General features: G+C 40.0%; 1 protein-coding gene across 14 annotated transcripts in view; it reads left to right on the forward strand.

Annotated features, from left to right (window-relative positions):
• The window catches only part of TCF4 (transcription factor 4), a 385872-nt gene that overhangs the window by 229356 nt on the left and 137485 nt on the right, over positions 1–19031 (forward strand). For 8 of the 14 annotated variants that reach the window (XM_044934831.2, XM_044934837.2, XM_044934834.2 and 5 more), the window contains 2 exons: positions 17339–17468; positions 17963–18012. The exons of 2 other annotated variants lie outside the window; for them this stretch is intronic. In XM_044934831.2, coding sequence (XP_044790766.1) covers positions 17339–17468; positions 17963–18012 — 180 coding nt within the window. The remainder of the gene's footprint in view (positions 1–17338; positions 17469–17962; positions 18013–19031) is intronic. 4 more of the 14 variants (XM_025273451.3, XM_044934836.2, XM_044934833.2 and 1 more) reach the window with 1 other exon arrangement.

Consider the following 19031-nt stretch of genomic DNA (forward strand, 5'->3'; position numbering starts at 1 on the left):
AGGTTATAAAATACTCAAGTCTAAATTAATGAACTTTCTTCTCTTTATTAGATCTTATCTGGAGTGTGATAATCTATAATTCATTCCATTTGCATATTTTTATAGCTTTTTATCATATTTTGCATTCTCTCTTTTGCCTGAATGTATAGAATGCCTTGTAAACCTAACTTATTTCACTAGGTGAGTGTTTCTACTCTGCCAACTTGTTTATTTGTTCACATTTTCTTGCATATCCGTAAATGAATCTTACGTTGCATTGTGATCTGTCTTCAATGCTTAGACAGTTCTTGGAATGTGATAATGATATTTACTGAATGAGTAACTTTTATGAGTGAAACACAGAACAGTAGGAGCCTAAAACTTGTTGAACTGTGAAGAGTTTTTCAAATATGTCATCATTTCCCAAACCCCTTTAGCCAGGATTGGTACTTTAGGCACAGGAACAGAAGTTGTAGGAGCCGTGTCTATGTTGGCAAAAGGCAGGAGGATTGCAGGTAGCTTTGTGGGTGTTTGAATAGGGCCAGTCTACAAATAAACAGATAAATGGAAATAGTTAAAATATGTATATATAAAAACATACATAATCACGTAGCTCACAGCTGTGTGCCTATCCCAAGGCTATGGGATATGCCTATCCCAAGTTGCACTGACAATTTTAGAGCCGTACACTTAAAAAAAAAAAAAAAAAAAAACTTTGGGAAGCTTGGCTGTGAATATGGAACATCCATTTCAGAGCAAAGATCCTGTCAGGTCCTGAGGGAAGTGGATCTTTTCTCTATGACATGAGTGAAACCTGGATGGTTAAACTGTTTTTTATTTGGGGGTGCATAAGACTTGCTTTAGATATCTGTAAAAATTAAATATGTCCCTTTAAGTAAAAGTGAAAATTTTCGTTGCTCAGTTGTGTCCGCTCAGTCCCCATGAACTGTAGCCTGCCAGGCTCCTCTGTCCATGGGCTTCTCCAGGCAAAAATACCAGAGTGGGTTGCCATTTCTTTCTACAGGGGATCTTCCCAACTCAGGGATCGAACCTGGGTCTCCTGCATTGCAGGCGGATTCTTTACCATCTGAGCCAGTTAAGTAGTTGATAAAACAACCAAAACTGTTATAGATATGATTAGTATTTCTGAACATGATAATGTTCTCCAAGAAAAATAAAATTACCACATAGCAAACAATGAGTAAAGATCTATACTGTGTCCATGTAAGAAATCAGACATGTCCAGGTCCTTATGCTTAATTAACCTGAGCAGGCTGGGTGTGCATGTTCTCACGGTAGTGAAAGCCACTTACTTTAAATAGGCTTAGGTGTTGACGGGGAGCCCCCAAAGTAATTATAAGGTAATCGCTGTAATGATTTTTTTGAAACCATACCTCAGGCAATTTAAAGGAACTTTTGTTGGCCGAAGTTCCTTAATTAGAACCCTGGGAGTCATAGATGATGTCTCAAAGTTCAGAAATTCTTTGCATTTTGGGAAGTTAATATGATATATGTAACATTTACTGTGTAAGCGGACATGGATTCTAGTGCAACATTCAGCAATGACATAGATGATCATTTCTATAGCAAACACAAGAGTGGTCAGAGGTAGTAGGACTAAAAAAAAAGGATCATAGAATGTCTTCACATCAATTCAGGTCACAAAACTATAGAATGTTCCAGAACTTTTGAAATATCAGAATCGAAAACAAGGGATTGTGGACCTGTAAATAAGTAAATAAATGGGTGAATATCTACCTTTTCTGGAGGGAAAAAGTAAAAGCCAGACAACACATCCAGGAAACATCATTGTTAAAGGATTTTAAGCCCATCATATAAATGACTTACTTCTTTCAGTTTATGTAAGATTTAGAAATTTAAAATAAAGAAGGCCTATCTATGTGGCTTAAAAAAAAAAAACTGGTTTAAATAATTTTAGAAGTAGCACCTCCCATCTAAAAAAGCTTAGACCTTCAGCCTGTTTGTCTCTGAACACCTGCTTAGCTGAAAGGCCTGCTGTTGCTGGGGGAGCCCCAGAGAGCTGACTCCTGTGTGAGAAAAACAGCCCTTCTCAGTGCACTTTGCTGCTGTGCTTCATGAAGTCCATGGCGCTCTGAGGTTGTTCTTGGATGTGTGCGAGCTGAGTCGCTTCAGTTGTGTCCGACTCTTTGCAACCCCATGGACTGTAGCCCGCCAGGCCCCTCTGTCCGTGGGATTCTCCAGGCAAGAACACTGGAATGGGTTGCCGTGCCCTCCTCCAGGGGTTCTTCCCGACCCAGGCATGGAGCCCACGTCTCGTGTGTGTCCTGCACTGGCCGGCGGCTCTTCCCCACGGAGCCTCCGGGAAGCCCAGGCTGGTTCTCGCTCCACTGCAGCAGGCACTTCCCAGCACCTCCGTGGGAAGAGATTCCGGTGCTCTGAAGGAGCTACGCTAGAAAAGCGGGAGATTCTGCACATTTGCTAATCGCAGGTTCTTCTCTAGATTTTGGTCATAAGCCTTAGGAAATTATAAAAAATGTCCTAACTGACAGGGAAAATGAAACTTGATTTAGCTTTCATACTTTTGAAAATCAGTCATAAGATCTTGTCCCTGCTGTATTGACACCGAAAGCTTTGTTTTCAGGATTTTCTACAGAAGCTCTCAAATATCTGTCTCATAAACCTCCATGGGAGCTTCACCTGGGCTGTGGATGCAGGGAAATCAGATTATTCTTTATCTTGCTATAAACAAACTTCAAAAAAGATTTCTGAAATGCAGATAATCTTGATCCTGCCTTTTCCTGCTATCTAGAATTATTTTGCAGAGCCCTGTGAAGTTGCTCAAGCATGTTATTTATAACATTTGTAAGCACTAGAGTTTGCCAAAATACTCTAATTTTGACTAAAGAATTATGGAGAAATTGTGGAGAATGGTTAAACCTGCAGATACTTTTTAGAATAACTGATCATACACAGTAGGTGCTACTTTTTAAAAACAAGTTTTGCTTCAAATGTAAGTGTACTACCTCATTCCATACGTATTCATTTATTTAACAAAACGACTGCTGGTTTTTTCTGAATGTTCATAAACAAAAAGTTGCCTTGGACATCTATGTCCACATATTTTTGTACACTTGTCCAATTATATCCTTAGGGTAAAATTCTAACATTGAAATTTCAAAGTCATGTGCTTTTAAAATCTTGCTGTATGTTTTAAATTGCCTTCCAGAGAGTTTCTACCAATTTACATTCTCATTAACTATATATAAAAGTGAACTTCCTCACTGGCAGCTGAAAATTTGTCTTATTGTAATTTGCCAAATATCTTTTCATATTTATTGCCAAATTTCAAATTTATTCTTTCTATAAAAGAATGGTTCATCTTCTTTGCCAACTGATTTCATTTTTTCTTAATACTATCTAAGAGCTTTTTATTTACTAAGGGTCTTTATTTCTCCTTTGAACTACTTGTTGCAAAGATTTTTTTTTTTTTAACATCCAGTTTTTCTATATCTAATGTCGTAGCTAGCAAAACATCTTCTCTACTTTAATATTTTTAAAGTTTTTATTTTATTCTGCTGCTTTTATGTTTTAGCCTTTGCCTTGAAATACCTGCAAAGTATAAAGCAAAGACCTACCTAATTTTTTTTTTTTTTTGTCAAATGCTTGACAAATTTTTGGTCCCGTGTATTGAACGCTTCTTTCTTTGTTGATTTTTAAATGACGCATTTATCATAAACGGTCCACGTTTCTCCTCGTTGCTCTGCCTGGCCTTTTGGCAGCAGTAGCAAATTCCTTTAAAATACATATGTGTATGTACATATAGTTGGTTTTCTGAACTTACTTCTTTGTAGACGTTTTCTTAGAATAATGATGCATTTATTTTTCCAGATGAAATTTAGAATCATTTTAGAATACTGTCTCCTCCCTCCTCCCCCACCACCATTTTTTTCTCTGCTGAGCAGTTTGTTTGGATTTGCATTACAGTCCAGTTTCATTTTGAGTCATCAGATGATTTTTATGCATGTACTTTTCTGTGAAATATTTGTGTGAAATGAATAAGATATTTGGTTCCTTGAAAAATTGTTATACGAGATGATCTTGGTCTTTAAGACATGCTTGTACTGCTGAATCGTGTCATGATTTTTGTGAAACTGGCTTGTGAACTAGTTCAGATAGTGTCATATGCTGAATATCTAAATATATTTCTAATGAAGAATTATGAGAAACCATAATAAAATAGACACCAGTTCTGCATCCTTGGAGAGAAAATGGAATAGAGCTAGATACAAATGCTCTATAATTACTATCAGGAAGTTTAAAAATTGCAGCCCTGTTCTAATTCTATGAAGTTTGCTGGTTGCTTAGTGTTTAAATAATCCTTTTTTTCTCATGACAATTTCAGGCTGTTTTTGAAGTGGGATGTGTCAATGTTGACTAAACTGAAGAAGTGGAGACTGGTTAGTTTACCTAAAGAAGAGCGTGCGGCACAAGTGAAATTTGAATGGAGTTTCGAAAGAGAGACGAGTGGCTGCTCCATTGGAGAAGCATTAGTGTGGCTCAGAGGTCAGGGCCAAGGAGCCATGTTTTTGAATAGACCTAAAGCTCTGGACGGAGAAGGCAATGGCACCCCACTCCAGTACTCTTGCCTGGAAAATCCCATGGACGAAGGAGCCTGGTGGGCTGCAGTCCATGGGGTTGCGAAGAGTCAGACACGACTGAGCAACCTCACTTTCACTTTTCATTTTCATGCATTGGAAAAGGAAATGGCAACCCACTCCAGTCTTCTTGCCTGGAGAATCCCAGGGACGGGAGAGCCTGGTGGGCTGCCGTCTATGGGGTCGCACAGAGTCGGACACGACTGAAGCGACTTAGCAGCAGCAAAGCTCTGGAGCTGGCAGTGACTAGAGTTGAGAAGACAACAGGAGGCAGTGGGGAAAGGCCTAGATTCCACGTGACTCTCACAATCCTTAGGCTGAGTTGAGAGGGAGATACAGATGAGGATGTGCTGTATCTCCAGTGCCTAGAACAGAGGCAACCTCTAACAGTGTGTGAAAGAGGAAAGAGGAGACTGAGAGGTAGATTGGGGCTCAGTTGGATGTGGGGGTCATGGGATGAGTATTTGAAAGCTCTGAAGGATTCTCTGCTGAAAAATAGAAATGCTCTGGGCTTTAGAAACTTCCCAGTAGTAAAAAAAAAAAAAAAATCCATCTGCCAATGCAGGAGATGCAGGTTCGATCCTTGGGTTGAGAAGATCCCTGGAGATGGAAATGGCAATCCACCCCAGTATTCTTTCCTGGAGAATCCCATGGACAGAGGAGCCAGGTGGACTAGAGTCCATGGGGTCACAAAGAGTCGGGCACGAGCGAGTGACTGAGCATGCATGCTTTAGAAAGCTGAATTCTGAGAGCAGTGTTTGAACATGCTGTGTGGGGCTGGGCTGAGGAGAGTGAGGTGGGAAGCAGGCCTCACAACATTGCATGACATTTTCATCATGGCAGTATAATGAAAGCTTTGGGGATGTGTCCTGTCAAAGTACTATACCTTTATCTTAGTAAATACTGGAGAGCATTGCCATTCCCTTCTCCAGGGGATCTTCGCAACCCAGGGATCGAATCTGGGTCTCCCACATTGCGGGCAGAGCCTTTACCTTCTGGGCCTCCAGGGAAGCCTCATCTTAGTAAAGGAGTCTGCAAACTCTGGCTTGCAGCCAATCTGGCCCACAGCCCCTTCTTACAAATAAAGTTTTACTGGAACACAGCATCACCTGTTCAGTTATGTATAATGTATGGTTGATTTGGTGCCACAACAGGGGAGATGAGGAGTCGGAACAGAGATCACATGGCTGGCAAAGACTAGAAATATTTACTGTCTGGTCATATATTTACTGATCTTTGTCTTAATAGTTAGTGTTGCCATTCTGGAAAATTAATATAATTAGAAGAGCTCACACAAATTGTTGTGCACAGATAGTCTGGAAGAGGGGCAAGTGAAAGTGTTAGTCACTCAGTCGTGTCTAACTCTTTGCAACCCCATGGATTGTAACCCGCCAAGCTCCTCTGTCCATGGAATTCTCCAGGCAAGAATACTGGAGTGGGTTGCCATTTCCTTCTCCAGCATGGATAGTCTAAGAGAGATTAATTAGGTCATGTCACTTTCTATGAAGAAATATACCAAAACACTGCATCGTGTTGAAGCCCAGGTCTTCAGTCACTACCTTGATTATCTTATTTATGTTTCTAGTTCTGCCTCCATTTCTGTGGTCATTTTCATTTCCACCGGCTACATTGAACATCTACTCACTTCTGATTCTGTCTGACCTCTCCTACTATCCATAGTCAAGAAATCAGAATACCAGTGCTGAATATCATGTTTAGATATACTTGCTACATACTCAGGAAGAGGAATTTCTCAGCCAGCTGTTTTAAGTTCTCCCAGCTTGTTGCCTGTGTACGTTCCCCAGAGTGCATGTCCTCTTCACAGCTCTCCCAGTCCATGCCTCTTTTTCTCTCTGTGTCTTTGTTCCCGTCTCCTACAGTGTCTTTTCTACTGGAGCCCTGTGGCGTCGCAGAATCATTAACTCATGGAGGCACCTGAATTATTCCAGCTCTTCTGATTTCCCTCTAGAACCTGGCCTTCAGCTCAGTTCAGTTCAGTCGCTCAGTCGTGTCCGACTCTGCGACCCCATGAACTGCAGCACACCAGGCCTCCCTGTCCATCACCATCTCCCAGAGTTCACTCAGACTCACGTCCATCGAGTCAGTGATGCCATCCAGCCATCTCATCCTCGGTCGTCCCCTTTTCCTCCTGCCCTCAATCCCTCCCAGCATCAGAGTCTTTTCCAATGAGTCAACTCTTCGCATGAGGTGGCCAAAGTACTGGAGTTTCAGGTTTAGCATCATTCTTGGCCTTAGGGGTCAACTCTTTGACAACTCGCCTTGTTTAAGGAAGTCTAGCCATTTTTCAGGGGCTTCCCAGGTGGCCAAGTGGTAAAGAATCTGCTTGCCAATGCAGGAGATTTAGATTTGATCCCTGGGTCGGGAAGGTGCCCTGGAGAAGGAAATGGCAACCCACTCCAGTGTTCTTGCCTGGAGAATTCCATGAGCAGAGGAGCCTGGTGGGCTGCAGTCCATGGGGTCACAGAGAGTCGGACACGACTGACAACAACAAGCCATTTTTCAGCCAAATCAATCACAGATATTAAAAAATGTAAACCTTCATGTGTGTGTTTAGATGAACATACAACTGATTTCTTCAGCGACTTTACAAATTCTGACTCTTAAATACATTTTGAAGGACTGAGAGAGTAATTAGGAAGCATTGGAGGTTTTGTGGAAAAGCTGTGTTGATCCCTTTGTATATTAAGGGCCCTTTGCATATTAAATTTTAGTTTTTTTATGAAGCATTCATGAGGGTGTTGGTACTCATAAAGGCAGTTCAGAGGCACAGGAGAAAAGTTAAGGACAAGACTGAACATAAAGGAGTTATATGTTTCCTAGGTTAGAGATAGAGAAGTTATCTTCATGGTGGGAACTTCTGAAGTCATGTAAGCAAAGCGTGTAATAACTTGCTTTGCTTCGGTATTTAGGTAATGGATGACTCATTTAATCTGATTGGCACTTACTGAGGACTTACTATGTACCCCGGCCTATTGTGCTAGATGCCAGAAATACAAAGATGATTGAGGCTCACTTTCTGCCCTTGAGGAACCCCCAGAGTGGAAGGAAGAAGTCAGATGCATAAACACTACTTGCCATTGATAATGTCACAGCGGGTGGATTTTTTCAGAGGAAGTGCGAGCTAACATCCAGAAGGCGGAGGCCTGAAATTCAAGAGGGAAAAAATGAGGGAAGACTGGGGAGAAAGGAAATGACACCAAACAAAAGGGATTGGAGCCTTGTTAGAGAAGACAGTTGACCGCACTATGGAAATTGAGATTAAAGACAAGAAATTAAAATCAAGAGTTAAGACAAGAGGCTGTGGAAAAGCAAGGGCAGTGGGTGATCTCGGAAGAACTGAGATTTCAGTTGTTCAAGAGAGTGTGCTCTTTTATAACCTCATCCTCCTTGTATAAATATGAATGATAGATATGTGTATTGCTTGTGGATAATACTATATCACATTTTAACTTAAATGATTATGTTATACAATATATTATATTTATATAGAGTAGAATATTTTATATATAACATTTATATATTTTAATATACTATATAATATATACTTAATATATATAATTGTATATATACAATTAATTAAGGCTCAGGAAATGGTAGGAATTTTCTAAGCACTTTAGATTACTTAAATGAATTCTTAAACAGGTTGTTATTTAGTCACTAAGTCGTGTCCAACTCTTTTGGACCCCATGGACTGTAGCCCACCAGGCTCCTCTGTCCATGGGATTCTCCAGGCAAGAATACTGGAGTGGGTTGCCATTTCCTTCTCCACGGGATCTTCCTGACCCAGGGATTGAACCTGCGTCTCCTGCATTGCAGGCGGATTCTTTACTGCTAAGCCACCAGGGAAGCCCTTTACAATAGGTAGTATTATTACAATACCAGCATTTTCCAGATGACACTGTTCAAGGTTATATAGGGGGTAAATGGCACTCACACTCAGGCCTGCCCTACAGGAATGAGTTTGGAGGAGCCTTTGGACTCAGTTTGAGAGATCAGATTTGTTGGTAAGATGAACTGAAAGGAAACAGATGGACTCTTTTTCATGATGGGGGTGAGGGCAGGAGAAAGAGACTACGCTGAACAGAGGGAGGCCGTGTGTGGGGTAGAGGCCAAGCACAGGCTTTTTTTTTTTTTTTTTAAGTTTATTTATTTATTATTTTTGGCTGAGCTGGGTCTTTTTTGCTGTGCTGGCTTTTCTGTAGATGCGCCAAGTGTGGGCTGCCCTCTAGCTGCCATGCACAAGCTTCTGATGGCGGTGGCTTCTCTTGTCGCAGAGCACAGGCTCTAGGCGTGCAAGCTCGGTAGTTGTGGCACACGGGCCCAGCCCCTCCTTGGCATGTGGGATCCTCCTGGAGCAGGGGTTGCACCCAGGTGTCCTGCATTGGCAGACGGATTCTCAACCGCTGGACCCCTACCAGGGAAGCCCCAGGCATTGGCTTTGAGGTCAAGCCTAACTGGGTTCCCATCCTGGCTCTGCCAGCCACGTGGCACTGATCAGGCCACATTTCCACCCCGAAAGTCGCCGGGTGTCCAGAGGAACACCATCTTCTGGCTTGTTCGTATCTATGTAAAGGACCTGCAGTTGTTCCTGGCTCATGGAGGGCAGTTACGATAACTGCTGCTGCTGCTGTCCCTGTTACCCCGACTGCCCCTCTTAGTCCACGTTCCTGCTCCTCCTTCCCCTTTTACTGCTATTACCATGACTGTTTCTGCTGCTATTATTATCTGTTCCTTTTTTTTCAAAACAACTTTTTATTGAAGTATGGTTGGTTTACAGTGTTTTATCAGTTTCAGGTGTACAGAGAAGTGGTTCAGTTATACGTATACATGTTTATCTTTTTCACATTCTTTTCCATTGTAGGTTATTACAAGACTGAATGTAGTTGTGTGTGCTATACAGTAGGAGCTTGTTATTTATCTAATTTGCATACAGTAGTGTGTATCTGATATCCCAAACTCCTACTTTATACCTCCTCCTCTGCTGCTGCTCCTAAGTCGCTTCAGTCATGTCCGACCCTGTGTGACCCCATAGACGGCAGCCCACCAGGCTCCCCTGTCCCTGGGATTCTCCAGGCAAGAACACTGGAGTGGGTTGCCATTTCCTTCTCCAATGCATGAAAGTGAAAAGTGAAAGTGAAGCCGCTCAGTCGTGTCTGACTCTTCGCGACCCCATGGACTGCAGCTCACCAGGCTCCTCCGTCCATGGGATTTTCCAGGCAAGAGTACTGGAGTGGGGTGCCATTGCCTTCTCCCCCGACTCTGCTATTAGTACTATTATTGTTATTATTATGAGCAGCAACAGTAGTAGGACTGACCAATGGAATAGATTTATGCTAAAACAACAAAACAAAACCCAGAAAGATTTAAGTCCTCGATTTGATGTAGCAACAATTCATCTCTGTTCATTTCAATATTTAGTGAGCCGTTGCCAAGGCAGATAGATCTTAGTACGAGGCACGATGGGGAGTTAAAATAGGGATCAGTCATTGCCTCGTTTAACTGATATAAACTAATTTGATCTTCATGCCATATATTCCTGGAAGAGAACTTTAGCAGAGAAACTGTTAACGCACATCAGATGCAGACCCTCTTGAAGCAAGAGGCCACATGGCGCTCCGGAAGGCTAGTCAGGACTTAATTTTACGATGACTTGGAGATTTCTTTATGCATTTTCTGCTTCTCCAGATAACCTCCATTTCCTCATGTCAGGCAGTCGGCTGTCATCTTATGTACAAGATTTAGATAGTTGTCAGAATATTTTAGCAAATCCCATACCGTTGGCTACTGAACTTTACTTTACAGGAGCACCTATTTGAGGTGCTGGTTAGTAAGCAAGATGAATGGAATTCTGGCCCACGTGTTCTGGAAAAACAGTCTCTCTGTGAAAACTGGTTTTATAGACTCTTGCTTAGAGGGGGAGGTATTTACAACAACCCTTGACATGGAAGCTCTCCCGCCCAATATGAAGAAGAATGACATCTGACAGTTTGCTCTTCCTGTATTTTACTGAAATAGCAACGTGGCCAAATATACTTTTCAGCACATTTATTATAGCCACATGTTTATATTTAGAGGAGAAGTGGTGCTAATTCCCTAGTATGTTAACAGGTCTTATTCAAATTTGTTCTATTTTTACTTTGGAACAAAATTGCTGAAGAGAAACATTTTAAGGCAAGTAGTGATTACAGTGTACTTATCAGATTATATATTAAATAAACTTCCTGAACTGAGAAAGTGCACAAACTGAAAAGCAGGTAGTTATCTTAAATTCTATATTGTTTATGTAAGATTTCTTCAAATCCACTTATGCTGTAGGTTATTCCTTGCTTTTGTGTTTTCTTTTTGCCAGATTTCTACTTTCTCACTAACAAATGTAATTCTCTTTTTAATATGTAGTAGATGACCCAAGATCTCAGGATGGAATTTCACAACCCAAAGAAATACCTCTTCATTTTATTGTATACAATAAATTATGTATTTTTTAAAATTTGAAAGGTAGTCAAACAGGTGAATGCATAAATCTTGTCAACCCTTGGGCAGTTGTAATTTCCATACCAAAATGCAGGAGTTTTTTACCTATTACTGTTATACATTAAGTAATAGTTACCATGGCAACCTTTGCATCATGTTATAACATTTAAATATAAGGTATTGTGTTTTTATAGGAAAAGACAATACATTTGAATTTTGTTTTTTTGAATGTTTGGTAATGTATAATCACTACTAAAAAGAAAAATTTTGTTCAAGGTCAAATTGAATCTTTGTGAGTTATGCAGATTTCCAGCCAAAACCATGAAGTACATTCATTTATTTCTTGGGATTTCATGGGGGAAGCAAAGATTTTTTTTTTAATTGTATTTGAAAAATACCACATAATACCATTTAGTGCCTATAATTGACCTTGCAAAGGGAAAACCAAAAATTGAACTGTATTTAATGTCATTTTTTAGTGGCTAATGCAGTGGTAAGAATTTGAATGAACACATCACATGATTTATCAGGTTCTACTAAATATAATGCATTTGCTATTTTTGCATACCCAGTTGGTTAATTGTGACTAGTTTTGATCTCACGTATAGTTGAATTAACTGAAGCAGTTTGCTTGTGCTTGCAAAAGAGCAAAATGAAATGAGCCGTTGACGTAATCCTTTTGGCAGTTCCAGGAAAATGGCCACTTAAGCTGAAATTATCGAGATTGATTGTTGGCCAGTTTTTTTTATTAAGTATGGAAGAAAACTAGCCATTTCTTGTTGCCAGCGTAGCTCTAGGCCATGAGGATATCATCATTGTTTATATCAACTACCGTATTTAACTCTTGTTCAGGTTTTTACTAGTGATTTTTCAAAATTATTATCTCATTTTCATCTGAAAGTGGTGTAGGGGCTCTAACTGACATTCACAACTTTTGGGGCATCTTGTAAATGATAATCAGTGGATGGGAACACGGGGCCATGAACTCAAGGAAGGAGAGTAACAGTGTGCTGGACTCCGGCTCAACTGGACATTATGCGTGTGTTGCTTCATCTGCTCCTGATAATTCTGTCATAGAACTTTTATTATTCCCTTCTTACAAAGGAGGAAAACCCGGTTTAGAGCAGTCGCATAGCCACCTGTCAGGCGCATTGCTTGTATGCCTCTGAGCTAGCGTTCAACCTCTCTCTCTCACCTCAAAGTCCTCCATCTTTCCTTGCAAGGTTTGGATTCAACTAAAACGTTTGGATTCAACTTCTGACTTGTTACAGTGGGCATTATACTTTTCAAGTAGAAATGACAAACATCGACCCAAGCCCTTAAAAGAAAATCTTTGCTAAAGAATAGTTTCAATAATTTGCATTTCTCTCCAGCACAATAGCAGTCTGTTAAGTCCCTGATTACGAAAGTTGTCCTTGCCATTCTACCTTTCTGAGTTTCCCAAGTCCTCTTTTGTTGAGCCCAAGCATAAGGCCGAGATCAAGGCAAACTACTACAGGTGCGTTCCTAGGCCTTCAGGTGTAAGGAGTAAAGGCTGTCCAGGACCTGACCTTCAGTTTTGAGCTTTGCAGTTCAAAAGTGGACAGGTGGAAATACAGTGTTCTTCATTGCCCTTTGGTGTAAGATATATTCTGGGGTTGTGGAGTAAGTGCCAACAGCAGCAAAATTATCACCCCCTCCTGCTACTGTAGAAAGTCAGCAATGGCCCTTCTGTGGTCAGAATGGCAAATTCAGCAGCAGCTATTTGACAGGGATTTGCAAAAACTTCCCCATGGCTGTTAGGAATCTTTATTCAGCAGTGTCTTCAAAAACCCGATTCTGTGCAGAATTAACTGTGTACAAATGACCTCAGTTGTGAATTTCCTTTTAAGTCTTTTAAACAAATCTAATTTATAATTTTTTAATGTGAATTTTGCATTTGGCACTTCAGTCTACTAGATCCGTCTACATACATTCCGCATTTATAAGTTTTAGAGTGGTTCAGAATTTTATTTCTGTATTAACGTAAAGCCTTCTAAAATTCCTGGCTATAAAGAGTCAGTTCACCATACAAAGCCACTATACATCACTTAGGTTTGTGATGAAAGAATGCAATTGCAGCTGTGTGAGTACTGGAATACCCAAACATGAATTAGACTCACAAGCATTTGGCAATAGTTCAGAAAAGGAGCTTAATCTGGTTTCATCTGAGACTGCTTTTCTCTGTTCTCTAGCATCCCCCCAAGATGTTGTGTCTGATATCGGATCACAACGCAATGGGAGTGACGCAAACTCAGAGAAAGCCCTAAGAAACCAGGCGCACTTTTGATTTTCCCCAGAGATTTTTTTTCCCCTCTGACTTTTTTTTTCGCCCTCTCCCCCAAATTTCAGCTCTGAAATTCTCAAGGTCATTCACCTATTAGATGAATTAATTATAAGCCAAAAAAGCAGCATTCATCGTACTCTGATCTCACTCATATCTATAATTAAGGGTAAATATAATCTTCCTTTTTAGAAATGTACCACCCACCCATTACATTTAAAGTGCTGACTGAAATGAAATAATAGTTCAGTGCAAGATGATTTTAGTTTAACAAGAAAAAAGTTGATAATTTAAGCTTGAAGCAGTTAGTTCTATTTTTGATTACCATTCAGTTATAAATCTAATTTAAGATATATGCTGCCTTTCTGTTACCCACGTTTTAATTCATGGTTTGTCTTCTTGGTTGCATAAGCAAAGTTTGGTGGTTTATCAAGGATGTTAAAAAAGCTCCCCACAAAGGCAGTGGGGAGCAAGGTTGAGAATGTGCTAGAAAGATAGTCAGAGACCCAGCTCTGATGTGAAACAAACAAAAAGTTTCTTTGAAAGGCCCCTTACAGAATCGCTGCATTTGGCATTTGAGTGGCTGTGTTGGGCCTGGGTCTTTGCAGACCCAGGGTCTTTGATTGCAGAGGATGGACAAACCCCCCCACCCCCACCCCGTCAGTGTTTTTAAATTGGGTTGACTAAGTCACTTCATTTTATCCTTTGGTTAGGGTATTTTAACTCTTAAAATGGTTGGTCTTTGGACGAAAATAAGGAGCAAGTAAGGGGAAGAGAGGGTCGCATCACTTTGCAGGCAGTTAAAACAAATGCTCAACTCTGGCTTTAAGATTTACAGGTTAGCTCTGCGAGATGCCACATCTTGCTTCCAGTGTTTCCTGGCAGACCAGGGCGGCTCTCTACTGGGACCCAGCGTAACCGCAGAGCATGAGCTTGCACAATTCGAAAAACCTAAGACCTCTATAATCCTATTTAAGGCAAAGATGAATTTGCCCATTTTGAAAGTAGACTTAAGCTTTCGCACTTTTGTTAAGTATAAATTTGTCTTCAGATGTATAACATATGTATATACGTGTGTATTGAAAGTATATGCACATACAACTGTGCATGTGTACATGTAGGTAAATTCATATGTAAAGGAATGCTTTATGCATTTTGTGCAATATTTAATTTTACCTTACTCAGTTGAATGGCATTAAGTTTTTAAAATGCACAAACTCAGGTTTCCAGCCAGTGGAAAAAAATTTTTTTTATCTTTCTCATGGCTAAAGAGAGTTAAGTACGTGACGTAAAGGCCAAACAATAGTAAATGGTCATTGTTCATTTTACAAATGTCCTCTACAGTAAGAACACACGTATTTTTATCTTAATTTTTCCCTTGGGGGCTGATTAGGGCCTCCCTGAAGTGTGAGGAAATGCTTATTTTTGTATGCTTCAGAAGAATGATTCTATTGTCTGAGTGAAAAAGAAAAAGGAACAAACATATCTAAAAAGAAAGAAACAGGAATGTGCTTTGTCCAAAAAAAAAAAAAAAGCAGGAGCCACTAAATGTTTGTAAGTGCTGTCTGCTCAGTCCTGTGTCGATGTGCATAGTTCGCGTCACGTAAGAGCTGGAAGCCTGATTTATTTACAACTGGTCCACGAAATGACTTTCTTTAAAATTAACAACAATGAGGTCAGCTACAGCCAGTTAGCTATCTAGTTATCATTTTATATTTTTCACAGCTCTATTGTGAATACTGCTCACAGTACAGCAAGCCTGTTTGTTTTGATGGTGACCTATTGAATGCATCGACTTTCTTGAGAGGGAAAACCTTTGCCACTAGGACCAACAAGAATTAAGCAATGGTTAAGCTCATTAAAAAGACAAGCAAGCATTTCAACCTATCTGCTCAGCCCTTTGGGGGATATTTTGTATAATTTTAGGAAAAGAAAATTGCAGAAATAAGGGTGATATCTAAACTATGAAGTTATCAGTAAGATCATTTTCAAACTCCTCTTTCTAGATTTGTAGATTTCCCAAAATGTAAAGAGGTTGTGATTTAAATCATTTAACGGCTTTATTGATGGGAACTGCAAAGAACACTTGGACTTAAATCTATTTATCAAGAGCGAAATTTCAGGTTGACATTCTAAAAAATTTAAATGCCACTCCTAAAGTGATTAAAAAATTTTTGATGTTACACTGTTGGTTTCCTGATTTATTGGAAACTATTGTAAAGAGCTCTCTAGTTTAGTTTTTCATGGGCTTGCATTTTGTTTTCTTTCCTAAATTCGGAAGAGGCAGTAATTGAATATGCGAATGTCAAATTTCTGTCTGGTAAATGATCCGGTTGTCTCAGGCATTTGGTAAATATTAAGATATTCGAAATGAGTTTATACTCAAAATGCCCTTCTGTCCTAAAATCTCATCCTCAAGATTTGAAGGTAATGTTTATTATGTGTCTTAAACTGGAAGCAGTGAAGGCAAGCTTGTCAGTAGCTGATTAGTGCTTTATATATGCCTCCTCCAGCGCTGACAGAAGCCCCTCAGCATAGAGGGGTTCTTTTGGTGATATTTGAGCTATATGGTGGTGCAGAGGGGATGTTTGAATTTTTGATTTTCCAGCTTATGGGTCATATTTGACCAACTGCTTTCACCAGAAGACATGCCACTTTGTTGAGCTATTTAGGAATCAAAAAGACTGTCTTAATTTAAAACAAGGACCCTTTGTTTTAGTTGGTGACTGCCTTGTGAAATTTTTCAGTTCTCAGCGGGTTAACCGGGGAACAGGGCAGAGTCATAATTGGCCTATTTAGAGTGTTTTGCATGTGAATAGTGTGTTAGTGAAGCATCTCTAAGTCTGTTGTGAGTGACATGGTGATTAGAATTTAGATTAGGGAAAACACATTCTGTACTTTATCAAGGACAGTAATTAGTTCAGTCAGTAAAAGTTGATTACAAGTAACGATAAAGTTAGATTTTTTAGTACTTAATTTTAAAATTTCTTTATTTAATAGTAAATTTGTTCTTAATATAAATGGTAGTATCTACACTGGTTTTCTTGCATATCCGAATAATTAAAAGAACAATGTGTTCAATGCAGAGTATAATCAGGCGATTTATATATTATGGGTAAGTTTCTATGTAGTTTTTAGAGACTGTCATATTATTTAAGTTTTCGTATGTCATCATTTTCGAAACTTTAGTGATTTGTCACGCCATAATAGGTTAATGATATTTGGGAAAGTTTTCTAGTGTTCAGGTAAACGTTTAATCTGTGGGGATGTGTTTTAGTTTCTGATAGTCCTCAAGAGGGTATTCTGAAGTCCTTTAATGTGCTCCTGTTGGTTCAGGATGCCTACTGTTCCTATAATTTTGGAAGTCAGTGTGAGCATTTTGCATTTCCTCCTGGTTCAGATGGCATTCTGTCTTCTGGGGGTGCGGTGTGAATTCGTGGAGGGTCTCGCAGAGAGGCAGGGTTCCCAGTGGATATGAACGTCTATACTCTTCCCCCAGTGTGAGCAGTGGGGGGAAGTTGTATGCGTCCGAAAAATCAGATTCTCCCTGGTTCTTGTTCAGGGAAGGGCATGACTTGTTCCCAGATATGAACCTAACTCTAGATCAAGAAAATTCTTACCTGACATAAATGCCCTTTATTTACAAGGTGAACGTATCAGTCGTCTTAAAAGATGAAAATCACATTTAACGAGCATCACCTTCTACCTTCTTCTCCAAAATTAAAGAACTAAAAATTCACAGATTCGGAGCAGCTTCTTAGACGGCTTTTCTTTTCCTTTCTGCCGGGTTGGGTTTTAATTGTTTCAGCTTTAGCAGATGCTGTTTGCTTTATTGCATTGGTTTAAGTACTAACAATCAGTTGGTGAGGGGGGTGGCGAATGTCAAAACTTAACCTTATATGTTTGTTTTTCCTTTTTAACCTTTTAGCAGAGTCTCCTTGGAGGTGACATGGATATGGGCAACCCAGGAACCCTTTCGCCCACCAAACCCGGTTCCCAGTATTATCAGTATTCTAGCAATAACCCCCGAAGGAGGCCTCTTCACGGTAGTACCCTGGGTAAGGTATTCCTCTCTTTGAATGCCTGAGTGATTATTAGTAATCGTTTTCTTTCTCTTTCTTTCTTAATACCATCCTCTCAACCTATCCTCACTCCACCCCCCTCCCCCCCCAAAAAAGCCCCATAAAATTGTGCTCAATCTTCGGGCTCATGATCGCCCCCCCACCCTAGTAATACGTTGAGTGGGTATGTTAACAACTTATAGTAGCAGGAGAACTATTTTGGTGTATGCTTATTTCTTGTTTTCTCTTGGCCGCCCAGCTAAGGAACCTCTTTTAAAAACCAAAGCATTAAAAAGTTAAATCTCTTCATTTTTATGAACGAGGCAGACTTTGATTTCTGCCAGAGGAAAAAGATGGTAGCGGTAGTGACATTTTGCTAAAGTAACGATTTAAGAAAATCTGGTTGACTCTAAATGGCTTCGTGGTGTAATCTGTCTGAGTTAGGAGAATGGGCACGCAGGGAACCTCACAGCCTCCTCATTTTCTTTCAGAGGTTCAGACAAAGAAAGTTCGAAAAGTCCCTCCAGGTTTGCCATCTTCAGTAAGTACTGCTCATTTCTGCTTTTGTATATTGTTTATTTTGTTCAGCTGTGTATTGATGCCAAGGAGATAGGAGTAAATGAGGTCCCATCCACCAGAGCGGCGTGTTTATCTAGAATGTGGATGAGGCAGTGACCTGCACCCCCAGCCACCTGACCCACGTTGGAGTGATTAATTGCACATCCTGGAAGACAGGGTGGGTGTGTTGACACTCAGCTGGTTAAGCGCTGAAGAGCCTTGAAACGGTGCCTGAGGTTCCAGGACTTTTACCTGCACAGGGCTTTCAGGAGAAGAGTATTAGTTTCATGTGTTGGTTAAATTCTTTGTCGGTATTATGATGATTTATGGATTTGCATGCGAAAGGAGATTTGTGGAGAGGATTTAGGAAAAATTTACATGGGTTTCAGCCCAGAGTGCAGGGAGAATGTCTCTATTTTCTAGAGAGGGGACTGAATAAAGGCTGGGAAGGTAGCTGCCTCGGTGGCCATTTGTGTCTGGAATACCAGGTGGTAACTAGAAGAATCCAGCTGGAACCAAAAGCATTCTGGGTCTTTTTAATACCTAGAGCTTTGAACCGGGGTTGCTGGGGGTCTCTCCATTTGCCAGCATAACAAAAGTTGGTTATGATCACAGTTAAATACATGATGTTTTATTTTCAATCCTTATATATATATATTTGTTCATATATATGAAAACATATGTTTTCAAATTTGAATTCCTAATTTTGTTTAGAACTGGTCCGTTTCTAGTAATTTCCCCCTTATGTAGAATCAAAATATGAGTTTCTCTTTTCTTTCCCTGTTTCCTCCTTACTTTCTCCTGCCTTTTGTTCTTCCTTCCCTCCTATGATAAATTTCTATATGTATATATAGTTTTAATTTAATTCTGTGTTCTGTAGAGCATTAGTATTCTTTGAAAAGAATGCTAATGAGCCTTATCATAAGTTCTTGTACTCTAAAATAAAATTATATTGAGATTTCTGAAAATAATATTACCAATCAGTGCTTGCATATTAGTTTT

Source organism: Bubalus bubalis, chromosome 22 (assembly GCF_019923935.1).
Source record: "Bubalus bubalis isolate 160015118507 breed Murrah chromosome 22, NDDB_SH_1, whole genome shotgun sequence".
Lineage (NCBI taxonomy): Eukaryota > Metazoa > Chordata > Mammalia > Artiodactyla > Bovidae > Bubalus > Bubalus bubalis.